The sequence below is a fragment of the Taudactylus pleione genome, unplaced genomic scaffold (genome assembly GCF_031769625.1).
Source record: "Taudactylus pleione unplaced genomic scaffold, aTauple2 ptg001515l, whole genome shotgun sequence".
In the NCBI taxonomy this organism is placed as follows: Eukaryota; Metazoa; Chordata; class Amphibia; order Anura; family Myobatrachidae; genus Taudactylus; species Taudactylus pleione.
The window spans coordinates 70509-95451 of NW_028285913.1; the positions used below are offsets into that span (position 1 = coordinate 70509).

Consider the following 24943-nt stretch of genomic DNA (forward strand, 5'->3'; position numbering starts at 1 on the left):
GGGTGTAGTGTCAATTACAGATTTCTACATTTTCCAGGTTCCTACTTGGTGCGCAAGCTGCTTAGGCCAATCTTACAAATCCCAAGGTTGGGCCAGGCTTCCTTTTGGTGTGGATTGGGAAGCTGAAAACATATTTCAGTTGTGCTCAACTGGCGTCAGTACTGGTTTACCCCTTAGTCAAATGTAACTTGTGTTAACCTGGTTACACTTGCTGTTAACGTCCCAAAAAAGGAAGACCATTTCACTCTTCAAACATTTATTCACAACATAACAGAGAAAACAAAGTGGTCACTCCCAAAAAAAATACACAGTGATAAATTCAAATACAACACATACCAAGAAATAATTAAATAAAAACACAAAATCAAGAACTGGTTGACGAAGGACCATGCCAACATGATTCCACAAACATGGCGTTGCGATATGGGTTCCAGAATATATGCCCAAAAGGACCAGATCCAGGTTTGGTAAGGGTAGCAGGAAGTAGTGAGCGTTGGAGTGCCAAAGATTATGTGAACAAACAGAAGATGGTGAGAAAAATAAAAATAAATTAGATGTTCGCCAAAAAACACAAACACATTAGGTATAAACACTGGAGTTTTGTTCAAACTTACCTAAAAAATCTGGCCACCACATCATCGCGTATGGCCCCCCCACATACTGACCTTCGACCAACCTCGGGGGGGCCATCCTCAGGTAAGGCATCCTCTGGCTGCATTGGGACACCACTCCTTATGGCAATGTTGTGAAATATCCCACACAGGACCACAATTTTCGACACCATATCCGGCACATACATGAGCTCGCCACCAGAGTGGTGGAGGCATCTGAATCGGCCTTTTAAAAGGCCGATACAGCGCTCCACCACTTGCCTGGTGGCTGTAAGTGCGGAATTATACGCACTTTGTGGCCCTGGTGTGGGAGCCAAATAAGGAGTGAGCAGCCAGGACATGCAAGGGTATCCACTGTCTCCTGTGAACAAAAATAGACCACATCAGGAACACTGTGTATCAAGCTTAACATTGTTATGTACTAAAGGTCTCCACTTACCCAGAAGCCACGCATCACCAGCTTGTAGGTTGGTTAATTTCTGCCATATCCCTGATTGCCGGATGACGAAGGAGTCATGAGCACTTCCGGGTAATTTAGCATTCAGGGACAGGATCTGGAGGGAGGCATCACATACCACCATTACATTCAGGGAGTGATAGTGTTTCCTGTTTCTAAATATGGCCTCCAGCCGTGCTGGAGGCTGAAGTGGTATGTGAGTACCATCCACAACCCCTATGATGTGTGGGAAGCCAGCTATTTGGTAAAAATTGGCCTTGGCCACACTAAGGGCACCCATATCCAAAGGCATTTTAATAAAATGATGGAGGTGCTTGAAAAGTGCCTCCATCACTGCCCTCAGGATCCGGGAAAAGGAGGATTGGGAGATGCCCGCCACTATTCCCACCGTTGTTTGAAACGATCCTGAGGCACAGAAATGTAACACCGCCATAAATTGCGTCAGTGGTGGTATTGCTGTTGGACTGTCAATTTGCCGCTCAAGATCACTTTCTATTAATGAGAGAGTGTCTATGATGATTTTGGGAGGTAGACGGTAGCGTCTTAAAACCTCATCTTCGGGCATTCCAAAAAGGGTGACACGTGTTCGAAATATCTGGGGCCTTGCATGCCTACGATGCCTACGCCTGGGACGAGTTTGAGGTTGGTCGTCTTCCGGGAGCAGGGCCAGAACAATTCGCCCCAGATCTACCTGAAATTCAAAGTTTACAATGTAAGGCTTTTGACCCACCCCAAAAGTAACAAAAAACAACTTAGCTTTCTGATACCATCCATAGCTGCTTACATGCCGGGGTATTGTCATGATACGTATAAACTGTAAAAAAGCCAACAATGAGACTTCAAAAATTTAGAGGGTGTTTTTTTTGTTTACAAATTGTTGCAAGCCAACACAGAAAATAGCGGAAACACACATTTGGCCATCGATGAAAACGACATTGCACACCGTACGTCAAATAGGGTTCAAATGGACCCAAAAAATGGAAAAGGGAAAAGCAAAACTGGATTATATGATGAATAAGCCGTCAAAAATGCGGTAATTAATTCGCAAATGCAAGTCGCTACACCAACAGTCAAAAATGCGGTAATTAATTCGCAAATGCAAGTCGCTACACCAACAGTCAAAAATGCGGTAATTAATTCGCAAATGCAAGTCGCTACACCAACAGTCAAAAATGCGGTAATTAATTCGCAAATGCAAGTCGCTACACCAACAGTCAAAAATGCGGTAATTAATTCGCAAATGCAAGTCGCTACACCAACAGTCAAAAATGCGGTAATTAATTCGCAAATGCAAGTCGCTACACCAACAGTCAAAAATGCGGTAATTAATTCGCAAATGCAAGTCGCTACACCAACAGTCAAAAATGCGGTAATTAATTCGCAAATGCAAGTCGCTACACCAACAGTCAAAAATGCGGTAATTAATTCGCAAATGCAAGACAAAAAATGGACTTACCCAACTCGAATATATAAGATTTCCACAAAAAACTTCTTTGGGTCCGAAAACCAAAAAAAACTAAAAAAGATGAAATGAGTGTTAAACAAATTAACGAACCACAAAACAGAAGAATACACCAATTGGACACAAATTTGAATGCACAAAACTTACCAAATCAGGAAAGGATGTGGAAAAAATGAAAAAAATGCGAACGGAAAAACCAAAGAAATGTAGCAAAAACAAACAAAAAAACAACTCTGCCAAATCCTCCAAACGCAACCAACCAAATCCAAACCACTTAACCGACAACACTCCAACAACCCCACCTCGACTCCACACACACCAAGCCATAAATAGTGTTTATTTTCCCGCACAAATTAAGGATGAATCATAGGGACGCACAATCAATGATGCGGCCGCAAACTAAGGACGCATGTATAAATACGTCACGAAATCACATAGAATTTCTGGATGATTTCATGCTGGAAGCAGAGACATGGCTTCAGACCAGGGAAACAATGGCCAAAAATCCGGCGGTAAGGCCTTCATGCATTTTGGCTCAATGATTATTTTAAAACAAATATATTGGGCAAGTTGTGAAGTGGCTAAATCTGCATATTTACCCAAATAGGTGAGGAGGATGACATGGAAGAGACTGCTGGCCCCAGTCAACCCGCCAAAGCTGGCAAAAAAAAAAGGCAGCCACATTTCACAAGCAAGGAGATGGAGGTTTTGATCCAGAAGTGCGTTGACATCCTGCCCCAGGCAGCCAGGAATATGAGCCAAAGCCAGAAGTGGAGAATGTGGGAGGAGGTCGCCGTTGCTGTCAATAGGGTGGGTGATTATGTCCGTCTAGCCCGGGATGTCAAACGGCGGTAAGTAAACACTTTCCCATCCTATAAACAAACCCCATTGTAAAAAAAAGGATAATGGTTCCAATTTCATTCCACAGATGGGCAGACTTCAAATATCGTCTCAAACAAAAACTTGCCGACAGGGCTAGGCATGCAAGGGGGACAGGTGGGGGTCCCACCCCTGTGTCATTGGAGTTGACAGACTTAGAAGAGATGGCACAGGGGTGTGTGCAGGCTGTGGAGGTGTTTGGCGTGTCCAACATGGATACGGACATGCCAGACTTTGCGGCTCCTCATGTTGGCCAAGGTAAGTCTTGTGATGTCACCAACTCAGAAATGCTATTGTGCCAATATGTAGATTCTAATGTGAGTCTTTTCTCCAATTTCCTAACAGAGACAGAGGCGGATGAGTCTGCTCCAGAGGGGAGCCTTGGGCGCAGAATTTCTGCTGGCTCTGCAGGGGAGGAACCAGTACATCCGGCTGAGGACCCTGCAGAAGCCAGTCCAGGGCGTGCCCCCTCGCAGGCAGTGGGCCTCCTCACAGAACTCAATTTTAAATTGGATTGCCATACGGAGATTCTGCAGAGGATGGACGCCAGTCTGCTACGGGTGGCTGAGGCCCTGGAGCAAAATGCTGCGGCCAACGTGACCATTGGTCAGGCCCTGGCGGCAAATACCAGGGCCAACATCCGCATCGCCGATGCCCTGGAGCAGCTCGTTCGCCAGCACATGGTGGAGCCAACCTCCCTTCCTGCCGGAACATCCGGATCCTCCACCTCTGGCACAACATCAGCCAATCCTCCAAATGTGCCTAGCCCTGTGCCTAGTCCAGAGGCCACAACATCTGCCTCTGGACAGGCCAGCCCGATGGCATCCCGGACCCGGTCTGGCGCCCACCCTCACCCAGCCAAACGGGCGAGAAAACGGTGACAGCAATGGCGACTTTTCCCACACTCCTTCTGTGCTTGGCTCATATTCCTTTCTGGTCAAAACTTCCCTCTCCTTTCTTGTGAAATGTTTTTAAATTTTGGTATTTACGTTGATGTTACCAGTTATGGCTTTTTTTTTTTTTGGATCAAATATCTTGGCCACAAAAAAAGGCAACAAAATATTAGGCCAATTTGTTTGTGTGTAAACAATAAATTAAAAACAAAACACTGACATTGTATTGTGACATTATTGTACAAATGGGTTACATTTAATCCTGGCCTTAAACGCAAAAACTGACCCTCTTTTAAAAAAAAAAGGCCTCTTTAAGGAACGTTTAAAAAATCACATAGCGATGCAAATTCCACAGTAAACCAAAAAAAAGGGGAGCTAATTAAAAGATGATGACATTATTGTTACAATAGGCCATAACCACCAAATTGTGGCCAAAATAAAACACCAAAAATGTACGCTAATTGATTATGTAATCATGACATTAGCAGCTCTGATTTCCACCTGCGTACGCTTTTGTGCTATCCCAATAAACTGCTTTCCAAACACATACCAAGCCGGATTTCAATCCAACACTAATTACTTTACTGACCAGCCGCGATTAATCGCTGCACCATCGTGGAGTCCCGGGACGGAGGAGAAGGCCATCGCCAATGTGGTCGAGTAATCCTGACCCTAAGCTGTGCGAGCATTTTGAAGGGAAAGCGGATGTTTCAGTGACGTATGAGACGGTCCGAACACATTTGACGTTCGCATCTGCTAATGTATGTACGCCCCGAAAACGCCTCGCCACGCCTGCGTTTTTTCATCTCCACCCCCGTCAACACCCAAAAACGCCCTGTTCTGTCAATCACATTTGACATGTCACTTCCTGTACGCTATTTTAGGAACGAGAGAAAAAAAGCTCGCAATCTGCCGTACGCACATGCGCAGTGTAACACCGACGCATGCGCGGTTAGTCAACATCGGAACGCAACGAGCGTACTGTTGTTAACGTGCGGCTCTGAATGAGGGCCAATGTCCACAGCACACAGACAGCCGCCTAACGCTGCTCTCGCCCTGTTCAATAGATGTGGATTTTCTTCTGGTAAAGGTAGTGAGGTTAGTTAGATGATGATGATGATGGGAAGATGTAGGACAAAGATATAGAATGATAATTGGTGACCTGTCCACATTTCACAGGAGCTGAGGGAACGTGTCCTACGTGGCAAATACAGAGTACCTTTCTATATGAGCACGGACTGTGAGAGTGTCCTTCGGCGGTTCCTGGTGCTAAATCCCACCAAACGGTGCACTCTCGAGGTGAAGACAATGCTTTCTCCTCTGTCTCTTTTCTACTGTCTGACTGTCTTTTCTGCACTTTCTGACTCTCACCATCTTTCTCAGCAAATAATGAATGACAAGTGGATGAACATTGGATTTGAAAGTGATGATCTGAAACCATACAAAGAGCCAGAAGAAGACCACGCAGATCCCAAACGTATTGGTGAGGATGGAAACAGAATCTGATAGATGTATTCAGTAATCATCTTATAACCTGTGAGCAGCATCTGAAAGGACCTATGTATAACAGAGACCCCTCCTGTCCTATACTGACTGTGTGCTGCGCAGCAAGACCCCTCCTGTCCTATACTTACTGTGTGCTATGCAGCAAGACCCCCCCTGTCCTATACTTACTGTGTGCTGCGCAGCAAGACCCCCCCCTGTCCTATACTTACTGTGTGCTGCGCAGCAAGACCCCCTCCTGTCCTATACTGACTGTGTGCTGTGCAGCAAGACCCCTCCTGTCCTATACTTACTGTGTGCTGCGTAGCAAGACCCCTCCTGTCCTATACTGACTGTGTGCTGCGCAGCAAGACCCCCTCCTGTCCTATACTGACTGTGTGCTGCGCAGCAAGACCCCCTCCTGTCCTATACTGACTGTGTGCTGCGTAGCAAGACCCCCTCCTGTCCTATACTGACTGTGTGCTGCGCAGCAAGACCCCTCCTGTCCTATACTGACTGTGTGCTGTGCAGCAAGACCCCCTCCTGTCCTATACTGACTGTGTGCTGCGTAGCAAGACGCCCTCCTGTCCTATACTGACTGTGTGCTGCGCAGCAAGACCCCCCGTCCTATACTTACTGTGTGCTGCGCAGCAAGACCCCCCCCTGTCCTATACTTACTGTGTGCTGTGCAGCAAGACCCCCTCCTGTCCTATACTGACTGTGTGCTGCGTAGCAAGACCCCCTCCTGTCCTATACTGAATGTGTGCTGCGTAGCAAGACCACCCCTGTCCTATACTTACTGTGTGCTGCGCAGCAAGACCCCTCCTGTCCTATACTGACTGTGTGCTGCGTAGCAAGACCCCTCCTGTCCTATACTGACTGTGTGCTGCGTAGCAATACCCCTCCTGTCCTATTCTTACTGTGTGCTGCGTAGCAAGACCCCCCCCTGTCCTATACTTACTGTGTGCTGCGCAGCAAGATCCCCCCTGTCCTATACTTACTGTGTGCTGCGCAGCAAGACCCCCCCCTGTCCTATACTTACTGTGTGTTGCGCAGCAAGACCCCTCCTGTCCTATACTGACTGTGTGCTGCGCAGCAAGACCCCTCCTGTCCTATACTGACTGTGTGCTGTGCAGCAAGACCCCCCCTGTCCTATACTGACTGTGTGCTGCGCAGCAAGACCCCTCCTGTCCTATACTTACTGTGTGCTGCGCAGCAAGACCCCCCCTGTCCTATACTTACTGTGTGCTGTGCAGCAAGACCCCCCCTGTCCTATACTTACTGTGTGCTGTGCAGCAAGACCCCTCCTGTCCTATACTTACTGTGTGCTGTGCAGCAAGACCCCTCCTGTCCTATACTTACTGTGTGCTGTGCAGCAAGACCCCTCCTGTCCTATACTGACTGTGTGCTGCGCAGCAAGACCCCCTCCTGTCCTATACTGACTGCGTGCTGCGCAGCAAGACCCCTCCTGTCCTATACTTACTGTGTGCTGCGCAGCAAGACCCCTCCTGTCCTATACTTACTGTGTGCTGCGCAGCAAGACCCCTCCTATCCTATACTTACTGTGTGCTGCGCAGCAAGACCCCTCCTTTCCTATACTGACTGTGTGCTGCGCAGCAAGACCCCCCCTGTCCTATACTGACTGTGTGCTGCGCATCAAGACCCCTCCTATCCTATACTTACTGTGTGCTGCGCAGCAAGACCCCTCCTATCCTATACTTACTGTGTGCTGCGCAGCAAGACCCCTCCTTTCCTATACTGACTGTGTGCTGCGCAGCAAGACCCCCCCTGTCCTATACTGACTGTGTGCTGCGCAGCAAGACCCCCCCCTGTCCTATACTTACTGTGTGCTGTGCAGCAAGACCCCCTCCTGTCCTATACTGACTGTGTGCTGCGTAGCAAGACCCCCTCCTGTCCTATACTGAATGTGTGCTGCGTAGCAAGACCACCCCTGTCCTATACTTACTGTGTGCTGCGCAGCAAGACCCCTCCTGTCCTATACTGACTGTGTGCTGCGTAGCAAGACCCCTCCTGTCCTATACTGACTGTGTGCTGCGTAGCAATACCCCTCCTGTCCTATTCTTACTGTGTGCTGCGTAGCAAGACCCCCCCCTGTCCTATACTTACTGTGTGCTGCGCAGCAAGATCCCCCCTGTCCTATACTTACTGTGTGCTGCGCAGCAAGACCCCCCCCTGTCCTATACTTACTGTGTGTTGCGCAGCAAGACCCCTCCTGTCCTATACTGACTGTGTGCTGCGCAGCAAGACCCCTCCTGTCCTATACTGACTGTGTGCTGTGCAGCAAGACCCCCCCTGTCCTATACTGACTGTGTGCTGCGCAGCAAGACCCCTCCTGTCCTATACTTACTGTGTGCTGCGCAGCAAGACCCCCCCTGTCCTATACTTACTGTGTGCTGTGCAGCAAGACCCCCCCTGTCCTATACTTACTGTGTGCTGTGCAGCAAGACCCCTCCTGTCCTATACTTACTGTGTGCTGTGCAGCAAGACCCCTCCTGTCCTATACTTACTGTGTGCTGTGCAGCAAGACCCCTCCTGTCCTATACTGACTGTGTGCTGCGCAGCAAGACCCCCTCCTGTCCTATACTGACTGCGTGCTGCGCAGCAAGACCCCTCCTGTCCTATACTTACTGTGTGCTGCGCAGCAAGACCCCTCCTGTCCTATACTTACTGTGTGCTGCGCAGCAAGACCCCTCCTATCCTATACTTACTGTGTGCTGCGCAGCAAGACCCCTCCTTTCCTATACTGACTGTGTGCTGCGCAGCAAGACCCCCCCTGTCCTATACTGACTGTGTGCTGCGCATCAAGACCCCCCCTGTCCTATACTGACTGTGTGCTGCGCAGCAAGACCCCTCCTGTCCTATACTGACTGTGTGCTGCGCAGCAAGATCCCCCCTGTCCTATACTTACTGTGTGCTGTGCAGGAAGACCCCTCCTGTCCTATACTGACTGTGTGTTGCGCAGCTAGACCCCTCCCTTAAAATGTGTTCTAATATATTATTGATGCACTTGCGCCAAACATTTCTTCTCGGTGCTCCAGGTCTCGTCTGACTCGACTAACGATGAGCATCTTTTTCTACCGTAAATGTGTATTTGTTGCAAAGTGATGCACCGACCACTTCCTGAGACTGCACTGATTAATGTGATATGTGACACCGAGGCTGAATCTGTATGCGCAGTCCTACATTGTGCTTCCTATACAGACTCAGGAGCACACAGATATACAGGTGTCACATATCACATTACTCAGCACAGTCTCCATATACAGACTCAGGAGCACACAGATATACAGGTGTCACATATCACATTACTCAGCGCAGTCTCCCATATACAGACACAGGAGCACACAGATATACAGGTGTCACATATCACATTACTCAGCGCAGTCTCCCATATACAGACTCAGGAGCACACAGATATACAGGTGTCACATATCACATTACTCAGCGCAGTCTCTCATATACAGACTCAGGAGCACACAGATATACAGGTGTCACATATCACATTACTCAGCGCAGTCTCCATATACAGACTCAGGAGCACACAGATATACAGGTGTCACATATCACATTACTCAGCGCAGTCTCTCATATACAGACTCAGGAGCACACAGATATACAGGTGTCACATATCACATTACTCAGCACAGTCTCCTATATACAGACTCAGGAGCACACAGATATACAGGTGTCACATATCACATTACTCAGCACAGTCTCCTATATACAGACTCAGGAGCACACAGATATACATGTGTCACATATCACATTACTCAGCACAGTCTCCATATACAGACTCAGGAGCACACAGATATACAGGTGTCACATATCACATTACTCAGTGCAGTCTCCTATATACAGACTCAGGAGCACACAGATATACAGGTGTCACATATCACATTACTCAGCGCAGTCTCCTATATACAGACTCAGGAGCACACAGATATACAGGTGTCACATATCACATTACTCAGCACAGTCTCCCATATACAGACTCAGGAGCACACAGATATACAGGTGTCACATATCTCATTACTCAGCGCAGTCTCCCATATACAGACTCAGGAGCACACAGATATACAGGTGTCACATATCACATTACTCAGCGCAGTCTCCTATATACAGACTCAGGAGCACACAGATATACAGGTGTCACATATCACATTACTCATCACAGTCTCCTATATACAGACTCAGGAGCACACAGATATACAGGTGTCACATATCACATTACTCATCACAGTCTCCTATATACAGACTCAGGAGCACACAGATATACAGGTGTCACATATCACATTACTCATCACAGTCTCCTATATACAGACTCAGGAGCACACAGATATACAGGTGTCACATATCACATTACTCAGCACAGTCTCCCATATACAGACTCAGGAGCACACAGATATACAGGTGTCACATATCACATTACTCAGCGCAGTCTCCCATATACAGGCTCAGGAGCACACAGATATACAGGTGTCACATATCACATTACTCAGCGCAGTCTCCTATATACAGACTCAGGAGCACACAGATATACAGGTGTCACATATCACATTACTCAGCGCAGTCTCCTATATACAGACTCAGGAGCACACAGATATACAGGTGTCACATATCACATTACTCAGAGCAGTCTCCTATATACAGACTCAGGAGCACACAGATATACAGGTGTCACATATCACATTACTCAGCGCAGTCTCCCATATACAGACTCAGGAGCACACAGATATACAGGTGTCACATATCACATTACTCAGCACAGTCTCCTATATACAGACTCAGGAGCACACAGATATACAGGTGTCACATATCACATTACTCAGAGCAGTCTCCCATATACAGACTCAGGAGCACACAGATATACAGGTGTCACATATCACATTACTCATCACAGTCTCCTATATACAGACTCAGGAGCACACAGATATACAGGTGTCACATATCACATTACTCAGCGCAGTCTCCTATATACAGACTCAGGAGCACACAGATATACAGGTGTCACATATCACATTACTCAGCGCAGTCTCCCATATACAGACTCAGGAGCACACAGATATACAGGTGTCACATATCACATTACTTAGCTCGGTCTCGGGGAGCGTTTGTTGCATCCGTTTGCGACGAAGATGCAATTTTGGGCAAAAATAAATGGTCGGATGAAGCTGACTCAGACCGGAACTGGTGACTTACGCCAGGCATCTTGTGCCGTATGTCGTATTAAGGCTGATAACTATGTTAATGGTTATATGTTTATTGAGCTGATTCATTGTTATGATCCAAAACAGAATATATCTTCCATTGTACGTGACCAAGCGCCTGATTCAGCGTTGTACGTAGACCTGATGGAGAGTGGACTGAGCTTGCACATACTGAGTCCTGTGAGATCGCATTCAGTCCCCCAAGCCGCAGCATGATTGACAGGTTGCGGATGTTTCGGGACGGGGCAGTGCTTTCCCAGAAATCGGGGGCGTGTTGGTCCCGTTATCTCTGAGTGCAGAGATCAGTGTCTGCGTCTTCCCATGCAGATTTATTGGCCTCGCAAGCGGACAGGAGTTGGCTATTCCAAATAAGCCTTGGCTTTCTCAGATGGCGGCAGCAAGCGATCTCACATCCTGCGCTCTCAGCTGCGGCCTCTGTGAATCAGGCCCCAAGGCTGCCATGATGCTTTATGTGAGCTCCGTTATTGATCTTCCTTATTGTCTTTCCTCTAGAGGTCATGTTGGACATGGGGTACTCACGTGAGGAAATTAAAGATGCGCTAAGCTCCAATAAGTATAATGAAGTTATGGCCACGTACCTGCTCCTGGGAAGGAAAGCTGAGGTCGGTGCATTTCCCCATCCCTGTCGTTCGCTGTAATATCACCGTGAGAGACCCCTCATTACTCTGTCTGGCTCTTGTTATAGAACGAAGGAGGGGAGTCTCGTTCCGATAGCACGCTCACACTTTCTCGGTCTCGAGTCACATCCGATGTCACTAATGGCTCCACCAAGTCCTCATCAACCCACAACAAGAACCAGCGAGGTTATCAGAGGCAAAGGAGGCACAGTGATTTCTGTGAGTATGGCACACTGAGCAGGTAGGTGGCTAGTTTCCACGGTGCGTCTGAAGACGCTCCGAGACGGATAACCGCCGCTTCCAGCGGGCAGCTCTGTAGGACAATCATCGATCGCGGCATTGTAGCATGCACATCTCAATCAGGACCCTAATGTGTATTATAGCCCATAATTACAAGATCCCTATATTGGTGGCAGATCCTTTATTAAAGTATAATCTGTATTACGCACAGTGGCACACAGAACATAGGCATGCTGCATATCATTTTATTCAGTAGAAGCTGCTCGTACCTTCTAGTCGCACAAAAAGACGCTACCGAGTCACGCCACGGCAAGTCGTGCCTAAAACATCTTTTTCTCCTTCAGGGTCCATAGGGGTCCACAGGTTGACCTTGGGTATAGCTGGATCCTGGATCCTCGGGCACCACGGAGTTAAAGCTTTTAGCTGCTCCCAGGATGCACTTGGGTCCATCCTCCCCTATACCCCGCCCCCGAGCCACAGGCACCTCAGTTTAAGATGGTGCCCGGCCGGAGTCGGGTCACCCGGCGGGGGGGGGGGGGGGGGTTGCAGGAGCAGCCCCCTAAAGTTTTTTTAACTTAGTTAAATTTATTTATTTTTTTGATTATAGTTTTTTTCTCCAGAGCGGCAGCGATGGGCTGTCTGTACAGATGCCCACGCTGCCGCTCCCTCTACCTGCTGGCACCGCGACGCCAGCACTGAACTGGGGATCGCGGCGGGGGAAGCCAGAGTCTGTACTAGCCGGACTCTGGTTTCCCCCGGGACTGCTGCCTGAGACGCCGGGGAGATCAAGGTAAGCCGCGCACCGCTGATTAGCGGCGGTGCGCGGGTTCCTTTTAAATGCAGTCCCATGCCCCCGGTCTGTCCCGCTAGCGGTGGCGGCGGGCTCCCCCTCCAGTGGAGGCATACCCCGCCAGCCAACTAGACCACCAGGGTGAATAACGCGGCAAGCGGGATGCCGGCAACCCGGGGGTTAATATGCTAGCCATGGGAGGAAGCCTTCCCTGTCTAGCAGCTCCTCCCTTCAGCTCAGCGCGCCTTTCAGCTAGTAGTCTGGCGTCGCTGAGCTGGAAATACTCGGCCACTCCTCCTCTGAGGTCTCCAGCGGCCATTTTCTCTGTGGCAGCGCAGATACTCTCAGGGAGCACGCGGTTGCCAATGTATATACAGTCCACCCCTGTGGCGCAGCCGGCTGTGGTGCCGTTTCAGGCTCCTGTGGCAGCTCCTCCACCCTGGGTGGATGCGCTTTCCCACACTGTCCAAGATTTGGCGGCAGCATCTTCGGCTTTTCAGTCGATGTTGCGCAGTGACGTGCCCTCCAGGGCGTCTAAACGCACAGTTATGGCGCAGGCTGCGCATTTTTCGGACTCTGAAGGGTCCTCGGATGATGGTGAGGTGCAGGATGACTCAGCCTCAGATGCCTCAGTCCAGGAGGTAGACACTAAGTCTTCCATCAATGTGCGGGCTCTGGTTAGGGCGGTGCGGGCCATTCTTCTGATTGAGGATGAGGCACCCGCTCCCAAGTTGAGGTATCCTAGTTTTAAAAAAGCTAAGGTTACTTCTGCAGCGTTCCCCTTGTCTGATCAGTTGACGGATCACATGGCGGAGGCCTGGCAGATGCCCAGTAAGCGATTCCTGCCACAGAAGCGGTTGGCGTCCAATTATCCGTTTCCGGAGGCGCATTGTAAGAAATGGGAAACTCCGCCTGCGATTCCCATGTCACACGCCTCATCAGGAGTGCTACTTTGCCATTGCCGTCTATATCCTCGCTGAAGGATCCTACGGACAGGAAGGTGGAGACTTGTCTAAAGTCTATTTACTCTCTCTCAGGGGGCTGTAGCTCGGCCGGCCATGGCCATCTCCTGGGTGGCCAAGGCCATTGAGGGTTGGGCCAACACCTTGGAGGATACGTTTACGGATGAAGCTCCGGATGTCCAGAGGGCGTTGTTAGGACAGATGAGAGATGCCGCTTCCTACATTGGAGAAGCATCTTTGGATGCTAGCCTGCTGACCTCTAGGGTTTCGAAGGGCCGTTCAGGTGCAGTTAGACAACACCACCACGGTGGCGTACATCAATCTCCAGGGAGGGACTCGCAGTCGAGCTGCGATGTCGGAGATGTCCCGCGTCCTGGCTTGGGCCGAGCGCTATCTTCCAGATCTCTCGGCAGTCTTCATCCCGGGAGTCCTCAATTGGGAGGCAGACTTCCTCAGCCGTTACGACGTGCATCCCGGGGAATGGTCGCTTCATCCAGAGGTATTCCAACTGCTCGTGGACAAGTGGGGGCTGCCAGAGCTGGACCTGATGGCGTCCCGTCGCAATCACAAGCTGCCCGTGTACAGGACAAGGGACGCAGGCGCAAGTCTGATAGACGCGCTGTCGGTGAAATGGCTGTTTCACCTGGCTTACTTTTTCCCTCTGATATCTCTGCTTCCTCGGGTCCTGCGCAAGTTCAAGCAGGACGGAGGCACACTCATCCTGGTGGACCCAGCGTGGCCCAGAAGGCCGTGGTACTCTGCGGAGCCTGTCCATCGACGCTCCGTACCTCCTGCCTCAATGGCGGGACCTGTTGTCTCAGGGGCCCTGTCTTCACCTGGATCTGGGTCGACTATCTTTGACGGCGTCGCTCTTGAGACAGCCGTCCTGAGGTCATACAGCACGTACCAGTGCCTAATCACCTATATATACACATACAGCACGTACCAGTGCCTAATCACCTATATATACACATACAGCACGTACCAGTGCCTAATCACCTATATATACACATACAGCACGTACCAGTGCCTAATCACCTATATATACACATACAGCACGTACCAGTGCCTAATCACCTATATATACACATACAGCACGTACCAGTGCCTAATCACCTATATATACACATACAGCACATACCAGTGCCTAATATCCTATATATACACATACAGCACGTACCAGTGCCTAATCACCTATATATACACATACAGCACGTACCAGTGCCTAATCACCTATATATACACATACAGCACGTACCAGTGCCTAATCACCTATATACACACATACAGCACGTACCAGTGCCTAATCACATATATATACACATACAGCACGTACCAGTGCCTAATCACCTATATATACACATACAGCACGTACCAGTGCCTAATCACCTATATATACACATACAGCACGTACCAGTGCCTAATCACCTATATATACACATACAGCACGTACCAGTGCCTAATCACCTATATATACACATACAGCACGTACCAGTGCCTAATCACATATATATACACATACAGCACGTACCAGTGCCTAATATCCTATATATACACATACAGCACGTACCAGTGCCTAATCACCTATATATACACATACAGCACGTACCAGTGCCTAATCACCTATATATACACATACAGCACGTACCAGTGCCTAATCACCTATATATACACATACAGCACGTACCAGTGCCTAATCACCTATATATACACATACAGCACGTACCAGTGCCTAATCACCTATATATACACATACAGCACGTACCAGTGCCTAATCACCTATATATATACACATACAGCACGTACCAGTGCCTAATCACCTATATATACACATACAGCACGTACCAGTGCCTAATATCCTATATATACACATACAGCACGTACCAGTGCCTAATATCCTATATATACACATACAGCACGTACCAGTGCCTAATCACCTATATATACACATACAGCACGTACCAGTGCCTAATCACCTATATATACACATACAGCACGTACCAGTGCCTAATCACCTATATATACACATACAGCACGTACCAGTGCCTAATCACCTATATATACACATACAGCACGTACCAGTGCCTAATCACCTATATATACACATACAGCACGTACCAGTGCCTAATCACCTATATATATACACATACAGCACGTACCAGTGCCTAATCACCTATATATACACATACAGCACGTACCAGTGCCTAATATCCTATATATACACATACAGCACGTACCAGTGCCTAATCACATATATATATATATATATACAGCACGTACCAGTGCCTAATCACCTATATATGCACATACAGCACGTACCAGTGCCTAATATCCTATATATACACATACAGCACGTACCAGTGCCTAATCACCTATATATACACATACAGCACGTACCAGTGCCTAATCACCTATATATACACATACAGCACGTACCAGTGCCTAATCACCTATATATACACATACAGCACGTACCAGTGCCTAATATCCTATATATACACATACAGCACGTACCAGTGCCTAATCACATATATATATATACACATACAGCACGTACCAGTGCCTAATCACCTATATATACACATACAGCACGTACCAGTGCCTAATCACCTATATATACACATACAGCACGTACCAGTGCCTAATCACCTATATATACACATACAGCACGTACCAGTGCCTAATATCCTATATATACACATACAGCACGTACCAGTGCCTAATCACATATATATACACATACAGCACGTACCAGTGCCTAATCACCTATATATACACATACAGCACGTACCAGTGCCTAATATCCTATATATACACATACAGCACGTACCAGTGCCTAATCACCTATATATATACACATACAGCACATACCAGTGCCTAATCACCTATATATACACATACAGCACGTACCAGTGCCTAATCACATATATATACACATACAGCATGTACCAGTGCCTAATCACATATATATACACATACAGCACGTACCAGTGCCTAATCACATATATATACACATACAGCACGTACCAGTGCCTAATCACCTATATATACACATACAGCACGTACCAGTGCCTAATCACCTATATATACACATACAGCACGTACCAGTGCCTAATATCCTATATATACACATACAGCACGTACCAGTGCCTAATCACATATATATACACATACAGCACGTACCAGTGCCTAATCACCTATATATACACATACAGCACGTACCAGTGCCTAATCACCTATATATACACATACAGCATGTACCAGTGCCTAATCACATATATATACACATACAGCATGTACCAGTGCCTAATCACATATATATATACATACAGCACGTACCAGTGCCTAATATCCTATATATACACATACAGCACGTACCAGTGCCTAATCACCTATATATACACATACAGCACGTACCAGTGCCTAATATCCTATATATACACATACAGCACCTACCAGTGCCTAATCACATATATATATATACAGCACGTACCAGTGCCTAATCACATATATATACACATACAGCACGTACCAGTGCCTAATATCCTATATATACACATACAGCACCTACCAGTGCCTAATCACCTATATATACACATACAGCACGTACCAGTGCCTAATCACCTATATATACACATACAGCACGTACCAGTGCCTAATCACATATATATACACATACAGCACGTACCAGTGCCTAATATCCTATATATACACATACAGCACGTACCAGTGCCTAATATCCTATATATACACATACAGCACGTACCAGTGCCTAATATCCTATATATACACATACAGCACGTACCAGTGCCTAATCACCTATATATACACATACAGCACGTACCAGTGCCTAATATCCTATATATACACATACAGCACGTACCAGTGCCTAATCACCTATATATACACATACAGCACATACCAGTGCCTAATCACCTATATATACACATACAGCACGTACCAGTGCCTAATCACCTATATATACACATACAGCACGTACCAGTGCCTAATCACCTATATATACACATACAGCACGTACCAGTGCCTAATCACCTATATTTCTACTTCAGGGTCCATAGGGGGTCCACAGGGTTGACCTTGGGGTATAGGTTGGGAACCAAATCCGGGCACCACGCAGTTAAAGCTTTTAGCTCCCAGGATGCACTTGGGTCCACTCTCCCTATAACCCCGCCCCCCAGCCAGAGGCACCTCAGTTTAAGTTGGTGCCCGGCCGGAGTCGGGTCACCGTTACTGCAGGGGGGCTGCTTAGCAGCCTCTAAGCTTAAAAGAGTTTTGTTTTATTATTTTTTTACTACTCTTCAGAGCGGCAGCATCAGACTGTCCAATGGACGTCTGAGCTGCCGCTCCTACACCCCGCCGGCGCTGCGACGCCAGTACAGATCTGGGGATCGCAGCGGGACCCCAGAGTCTGTACTAGCCGGGCTCTGGAGGAATCCCTGGGCTGCTGCCGGATCGACGGGGACAGGTAAGTCGCGTGGTCACCGCTTGCGGTGACCCGCGTGTACATGCAGCCTTATGCCTCCGGTCTCTGGGGACAGACCGGAGGCGCTAGCGGTGGCGGCGGGCTCCCCCTCCATGGAGGCATACCCCGCGTGTCCACAGCCCACCAGGGATTATAGCGGCAGCGGGAGCCGGCATCCCGGGGGGTTAATTGCTAGCCAGGGGAGGAAGCCTTCCCTGTCTAGCGGCTCCTCCCCTCAGCTCAGCGCGCCTTTCAATACTACAGTCTGGCGTCGCTGAGCTGCTTCCTCCGCGGGCCACGCTTCTTCTGAGGTCTCCAGCGGCCATTTTCTCTCTGTGGTGCTGCAGAACTCTTAGGATGTCAGTGAGCCCAGTCCCCCTGCGTACCTGGCCATTTTGGGTCAGTGTACACAGCGCTGTAGCCTTCCCAGACACTGAATCTGGGCAGTTGAATGTAGCGACATTGTGCAGTATATTATATGTCATGCTTATGTATGTATATATATTTTTCTGCATTGTATGTGACTTATGCTAGTGCTGACTGTCTGCTTTTTCTCTCACCTGTCAGTGTATATCTATCCCTTTTCTTTATCTGCCCTAATACAGGTGTACCTGGGGTGGTTCTGAGACCTCACATATATATATTTGTTAATATCTGTGAGGTTTGTCACATACTGTTGCGTGCTGCACGTTGCCATATTTTAGATGGAACTGTGAGTTGCGTACGCTGATAATGGGTTCCTGCAGCTAATCTTAGCGTCAGTCAGGACCGGTATGGCGCTGCTTAATATTTCCGTCAAGATAGTCAGATATATCTGACCAGGAGATTGCACACGATACTGCACCCATTATTGCTATCCTGCAAGTCATAGCCTGCAGGAATTAGTGCGGAGGATTTTAACTCAGAAAGGTTTACGTATGCGGCACCATCTGGTGCCGGGCCCCTTGCACGACCCCCTTAAAGGGCGTTGTTTCTCAGGATCCTCTCCTTTGAGGATCGCCGGGCGGGCCCCATTGTCGTCACTCGCTTGGAGTTACTTCACCATACTGCCCTTTTGAACTCGGGGTATCTCGCAATTTCTTGCAATTTACCCCTGTGTCACAGACTATCGCTCCCTGCCGGGGTTTTTCACAGTACATGAATTACCTCCGATACCACATCGGTCTGTCATTCCCCTTGCAGGGATTACCACAACGGCCACCCTGGTGGATGTCGTTTTATACGAAATACTAATTGGCGTGATATACGCCCTGTGGTTACTGACCAGTGGCTCTGCCGTGAACTGGATGGTATATTCGGCTCTTTCCCTCTCACATGGGGGGGAGCCGATCTCAAGTATTATTATCCCTGCTTTGGGGCTGGTAGCCAGGCTCATTCTGGATATAGAGAATGTCGATCCTGCACCTGTATCATACATCTCCCGTTTTCTGCCCAGCGGGTGGATCTCATAGCGGGAGTCTGGCTGTCCCCAGATACGAGGAGTCACAAAGGCCTCCTGTTTCCCATTCCCTGAGGGTCCTCACAAGTAATGGAAATCCCCTTCTGGGATGGATTTGTATGTTAATCATCGGGTTACAGGCATTAATACGCCTCCCATCCCGGCCTGGACGGATTTTACGGATCCGTAGGTGGTAACTTTGCCTGAAATCAATGTACTCGTTTTCAGGGCCTGTTGCCCGTCCTACCATGGCCATCGCATGGTGATGCTTTTGTGACGTTTTTCCCCTCCAACACGTCTGAGGTTCAAATATCTTTTTGCCGCTCACAAAATATGCAGTGGTCATATGTGGGATTACCTCATGGGATGCCGGTCTTCTAACTTTCAGGGTTTCGGCGGCATCTGTATCCGCCGCAGTACCCTATGGCTGCGTTATGGGAAAGCAGAGGTGCACACTCCTTCCAGGGGGAAGTTCTTGTTTGGTCCCGACCTTGACAAGATCGTTGCATCATTGGCAGTATCACTAATGGGGAGATACCGTCTTTAGCTACTCCCACTACATTCGGACTAACTCTGTTAAGTCTTTTTGTCCTCAGGGTCAGCCTAAAGGCCTGTTTTTTCCTAGGCTGTCGGCCTCCACGGGGGCCACCATATCCAGTACCGAGCAGTCCTGGACTTCCGGACGACCCTGTTTCTACACCTGAGGATATACCCTCAGCCTGACGGGACAGGTCTACATCTGGGGAATTTCCAGAGTGAGGTACTGATTCTCAACGGCCTCTCATTGCTCATGCAGCCTCCTCACAGGCATTGGTACACGGGCCCTTCTTCAGAACTGATCAGGGCCTTACAATCCCAGAAAGCTATACAGTCTTTGTGGTAAGCAGAGCTATTTCGGCCAACCTCACTATCTCAGTGAGGGACTGGTTGTTCTACTTTCTTTTTGGGGCGGTGACCGACTGGTCCTCCTTTGCCTATACTCTGTCTCAAATCCCTGAATCAGATTCCAACGGTGCCTTGACTCAGGTGGAATCGTCCATGCTCCATCATCCGATGTTTGGAACCTGGGGATTTTATGGTATATCCGAGTATTCAGGATACGTACCTACGGGTACATACAGAGCCCTCTCATCAGCATGGGTTCAGGTTTGCTGTGCCACAGCAACACTTGTAAGTTTCGGGCTCTGCCTTTTGGGGCTGTCCTCAACTCCACCGGGGTTTACCAGCTTTATGGATTTTCTGACAGTTCACCTGTTCAGTGTATCCGAATGCTCCTTTCTCTGGACGGTCTCCTACTTTTAGCAGGATCACCAAGGTACTTTACCGCCAGGTCAGGATAACCGGGGCTTCTTCTCGTCACAGAAAAGTCCTCCCTGCATCCCTCACAGGGTTTTCTTCATCTGGGAGCACTGCTGGATTCTCAGAATCTGAGAATTTTTCTGGCGTAAGACAAGATCTCCACTCTTCAACTTCGAGGGTGCGGATATCTACGCAGTCGACATATGTCATTACTCTTTGTGATGCGCGGTCTACCAGAGTGTCTACCTTTTGGTAGGGTGGAATGTGCTCAGTTCCATTCCAGGCCTTGCCATAATTGACTCCCCTCCAGATGGATCGAGTTTTTTCCATCGGATCACTGTTCGAACGATGATACTTTCTACGGAGGCGAGTTGGTCTCTGTCCGGGTGGCTATGGCCATCTCGTCCAGGGTGTTCTTTGCTAAAGACAGTGTCTGGTCCGCATTCATTTCGGGGCAGTTGGACGTCTGTCGCTTCTGCCCTGCCACTTACCTTGTTGATACTTTAAGCTGTCTTGGACTTTCACTCTGGCCTAACCCATTTGTCACGGTTAACCTGAATAGGTTCAGTCCGACAGTGTCACAACAGTGGCTTCCATCTAGGCAACACTGGTAGTTGGGTGGCAATGTTAGGAATGTCACCCATTCTGACATAGTCCAAGGGTCTTCTCCTGGCCAACTCTGCGGTGTTTATTCCCGGAGCTCTCCATTGGGAAGCGGGCTTCCTCAGCCGTCACGGCGTGCATCCCGGGGACTAGTCTCTTCTCCAAGAGAGGTTTCAACTCCTGGTGAGCAGAGGGGGCCTCCCTGAGGGGATTGATCCCCATGGCCTTCTGACTCGATCACACATTACCGGTGTTACAGTCCAGCTCTAGGAGTACTGAAGCTACCTTCAGTGACTCTTTGTCAGTGAAGTGGTCCTTCCACTTTGTGTACCTGTGTCCTCCGGTCTCCCTTCTTCCTCGAGGTCTTCGGAAGTTTAATTCGAGACGGAGGGGCTTTCCTTCTGGGGGCTCCAGGTCGTCCCAGACATCACTGGTACTAAGATTTTCGGAGTCTCCTCCTCGATGCTCCGTTCCTACTGCTTCACTATCTGGACCTGTTGTCTCAGGGTCCTTGTTTTTCCCTGGATCTGGATCGCTTGTCTTTAACTGCGCCCCTACTGTGGTCCTCGGGCTTCCCTGGCTCTGTCTTCATTGAGATGTTTAGAGCAGATAGGCCAGACTTTGCTGGGATCTGCCACGGACTGTGGCATACATAATTCTTATGGTATCGTACCTGTCGATACGATCCTCCGGTGTCCAGGATTTCCAGATATTCTGGCATTCCTTCCAGCTGGCTTGGGTTTCACCCTTGGCCTGGCCTTCCTGACAGTGCGGATCTCTACACTGTCGGTATGGTTAAGATATGGAATTGCTCCGCTCTGGTATCCAGTTCATCCTTTGGAGTGTTTTCTGGATTATGTCTCCACTTATCCTCCCTAGGGACTCCTGGGGAGTTAGTAGTGGTTCTTTGTTCCCTCCGGGGACAGTCCATGGAACCGCTGGTTGTGATAGCCATTACATGGTCTATTGTTTAAGCTCTCTCTCTCTCTCTCTCTCAGGGTGTTTAAATCAACCAGGAGAGTGTCTGAATGGGGAGCGTTCTCATGTGGCTCCCTCTTCTGGAGGGCATCATGTCAGGGTGTGAGTTGCTCTCGCCCTGTGTTTCTTCTTAAAGTGGTTTTTAGGTTCCATATTATTCTGGAACTTATGGTATGGCCATTCAGTTCCCAGTCCTCTCGGCTGTTGTGGCCTCATGGACTGTGGTCCGGCCTCTTTGGCTTTATGTGATCCGTTCAAGTTCCTTATGGTAAGCGGACTCCTTATTGGTGGTCTGCGGTTTCTGGTTTTAACAGGAAACGATGGCCGGCCTATAATGAAATGTTGACTGGATGGCCTCGTATGTCTTCCTCAGGGGCCTACCCATGGGTGGGCATTTCTGTCATTGAGGCTTGTTTATTTCTCGGGCCGTGTAACCCTCGTGGGCGGCTCGTCGTGGCGCCTCGGCTGTTTTGCCTTACTAGGTGTCCACGTGGTCTTCTGTCCATACCTTTTTAAGGTTCTAGGCATTGGTTTCCTTTGCCTCTCAGGATGCTTCCTTTTTGGCGACGGATTCTCCTCTCAGCACAGGAGCGTCCCCACCCTTGGTTGAACTGCTTTGGGACATCCCCAAGGTCAACCCTGTGGACCCCCTATGGACCCTGAAGTAGAAAACAAGAGATATGGTAAGAACTTACCTTTGTTATCTCTGTTTCTACGAAGTCCATAGGGTCCACAGGGCGCCCGCCCTGACGCACCTGGCTTCATATGGGCTGTGTTACTGGTCACCGGCTTCCCGTCTCCTTTTCTGTGAGTATGGTTCTAGAGTGTTCCAGTTTTCTCTCTCTTTTTCTCTCCTCCTCCGGCCTTTGGCTACTTACAATCTGAGGTGCCTCTGGCTGGGGGGCGGGGTTATAGGGAGAGTGGACCCAAGTGCATCCTGGGAGCTAAAAGCTTTAACTGCGTGGTGCCCGGATTTGGTTCCCAACCTATACCCCAAGGTCAACCCTGTGGACCCTATGGACTTCGTAGAAACAGAGATAACAAAGGTAAGTTCTTACCATATCTCTTGTTATACACATACAGCACGTACCAGTGCCTAATATCCTATATATATACACATACAGCACATACCAGTGCCTAATATCCTATATATACACATACAGCACGTACCAGTGCCTAATCACCTATATATATACATACAGCACATACCAGTGCCTAATCACCTATATATACACATACAGCACGTACCAGTGCCTAATCACCTATATATACACATACAGCACGTACCAGTGCCTAATCACCTATATATACACATACAGCACATACCAGTGCCTAATCACCTATATATACACATACAGCACATACCAGTGCCTAATCACCTATATATACACATACAGCACATACCAGTGCCTAATCACCTATATATACACATACAGCACGTACCAGTGCCTAATCACCTATATATACACATACAGCACATACCAGTGCCTAATATCCTATATATACACATACAGCACGTACCAGTGCCTAATCACCTATATATATACACATACAGCACGTACCAGTGCCTAATCACCTATATATACACATACAGCACGTACCAGTGCCTAATCACCTATATATACACATACAGCACGTACCAGTGCCTAATCACCTATATATACACATACAGCACGTACCAGTGCCTAATATCCTATATATATACACATACAGCACGTACCAGTGCCTAATCACCTATATATACACATACAGCACGTACCAGTGCCTAATCACCTATATATATATACATACAGCACGTACCAGTGCCTAATCACCTATATATACACATACAGCACGTACCAGTGCCTAATATCCTATATATACACATACAGCACGTACCAGTGCCTAATCACCTATATATATATACATACAGCACGTACCAGTGCCTAATATCCTATATATACACATACAGCACGTACCAGTGCCTAATCACCTATATATACACATACAGCACGTACCAGTGCCTAATCACCTATATATACACATACAGCACGTACCAGTGCCTAATATCCTATATATACACATACAGCACGTACCAGTGCCTAATATCCTATATATACACATACAGCACGTACCAGTGCCTAATATCCTATATATATACATACAGCACGTACCAGTGCCTAATCACCTATATATATACACATACAGCACGTACCAGTGCCTAATCACCTATATATACACATACAGCACGTACCAGTGCCTAATCACATATATATATACATACAGCACGTACCAGTGCCTAATCACCTATATATACACATACAGCACATACCAGTGCCTAATATCCTATATATACACATACAGCACGTACCAGTGCCTAATCACCTATATATATACACATACAGCACGTACCAGTGCCTAATCACCTATATATACACATACAGCACGTACCAGTGCCTAATCACCTATATATACACATACAGCACGTACCAGTGCCTAATCACCTATATATACACATACA

The 24943-nt window shown here is 48.1% G+C and overlaps 1 protein-coding gene across 1 annotated transcript in view; it reads left to right on the plus strand.

Annotated features, from left to right (window-relative positions):
* Nucleotides 1-24943, plus strand: part of LOC148442442 (MAP/microtubule affinity-regulating kinase 4-like) — a 96611-nt gene that overhangs the window by 20311 nt on the left and 51357 nt on the right. Inside the window, exons 6-9 of the mRNA XM_088463934.1 lie at nucleotides 5482-5601; nucleotides 5686-5785; nucleotides 11526-11635; nucleotides 11719-11869. Of these exons, the coding sequence (XP_088320060.1) occupies nucleotides 5482-5601; nucleotides 5686-5785; nucleotides 11526-11635; nucleotides 11719-11869 (481 nt within the window). The remainder of the gene's footprint in view (nucleotides 1-5481; nucleotides 5602-5685; nucleotides 5786-11525; nucleotides 11636-11718; nucleotides 11870-24943) is intronic.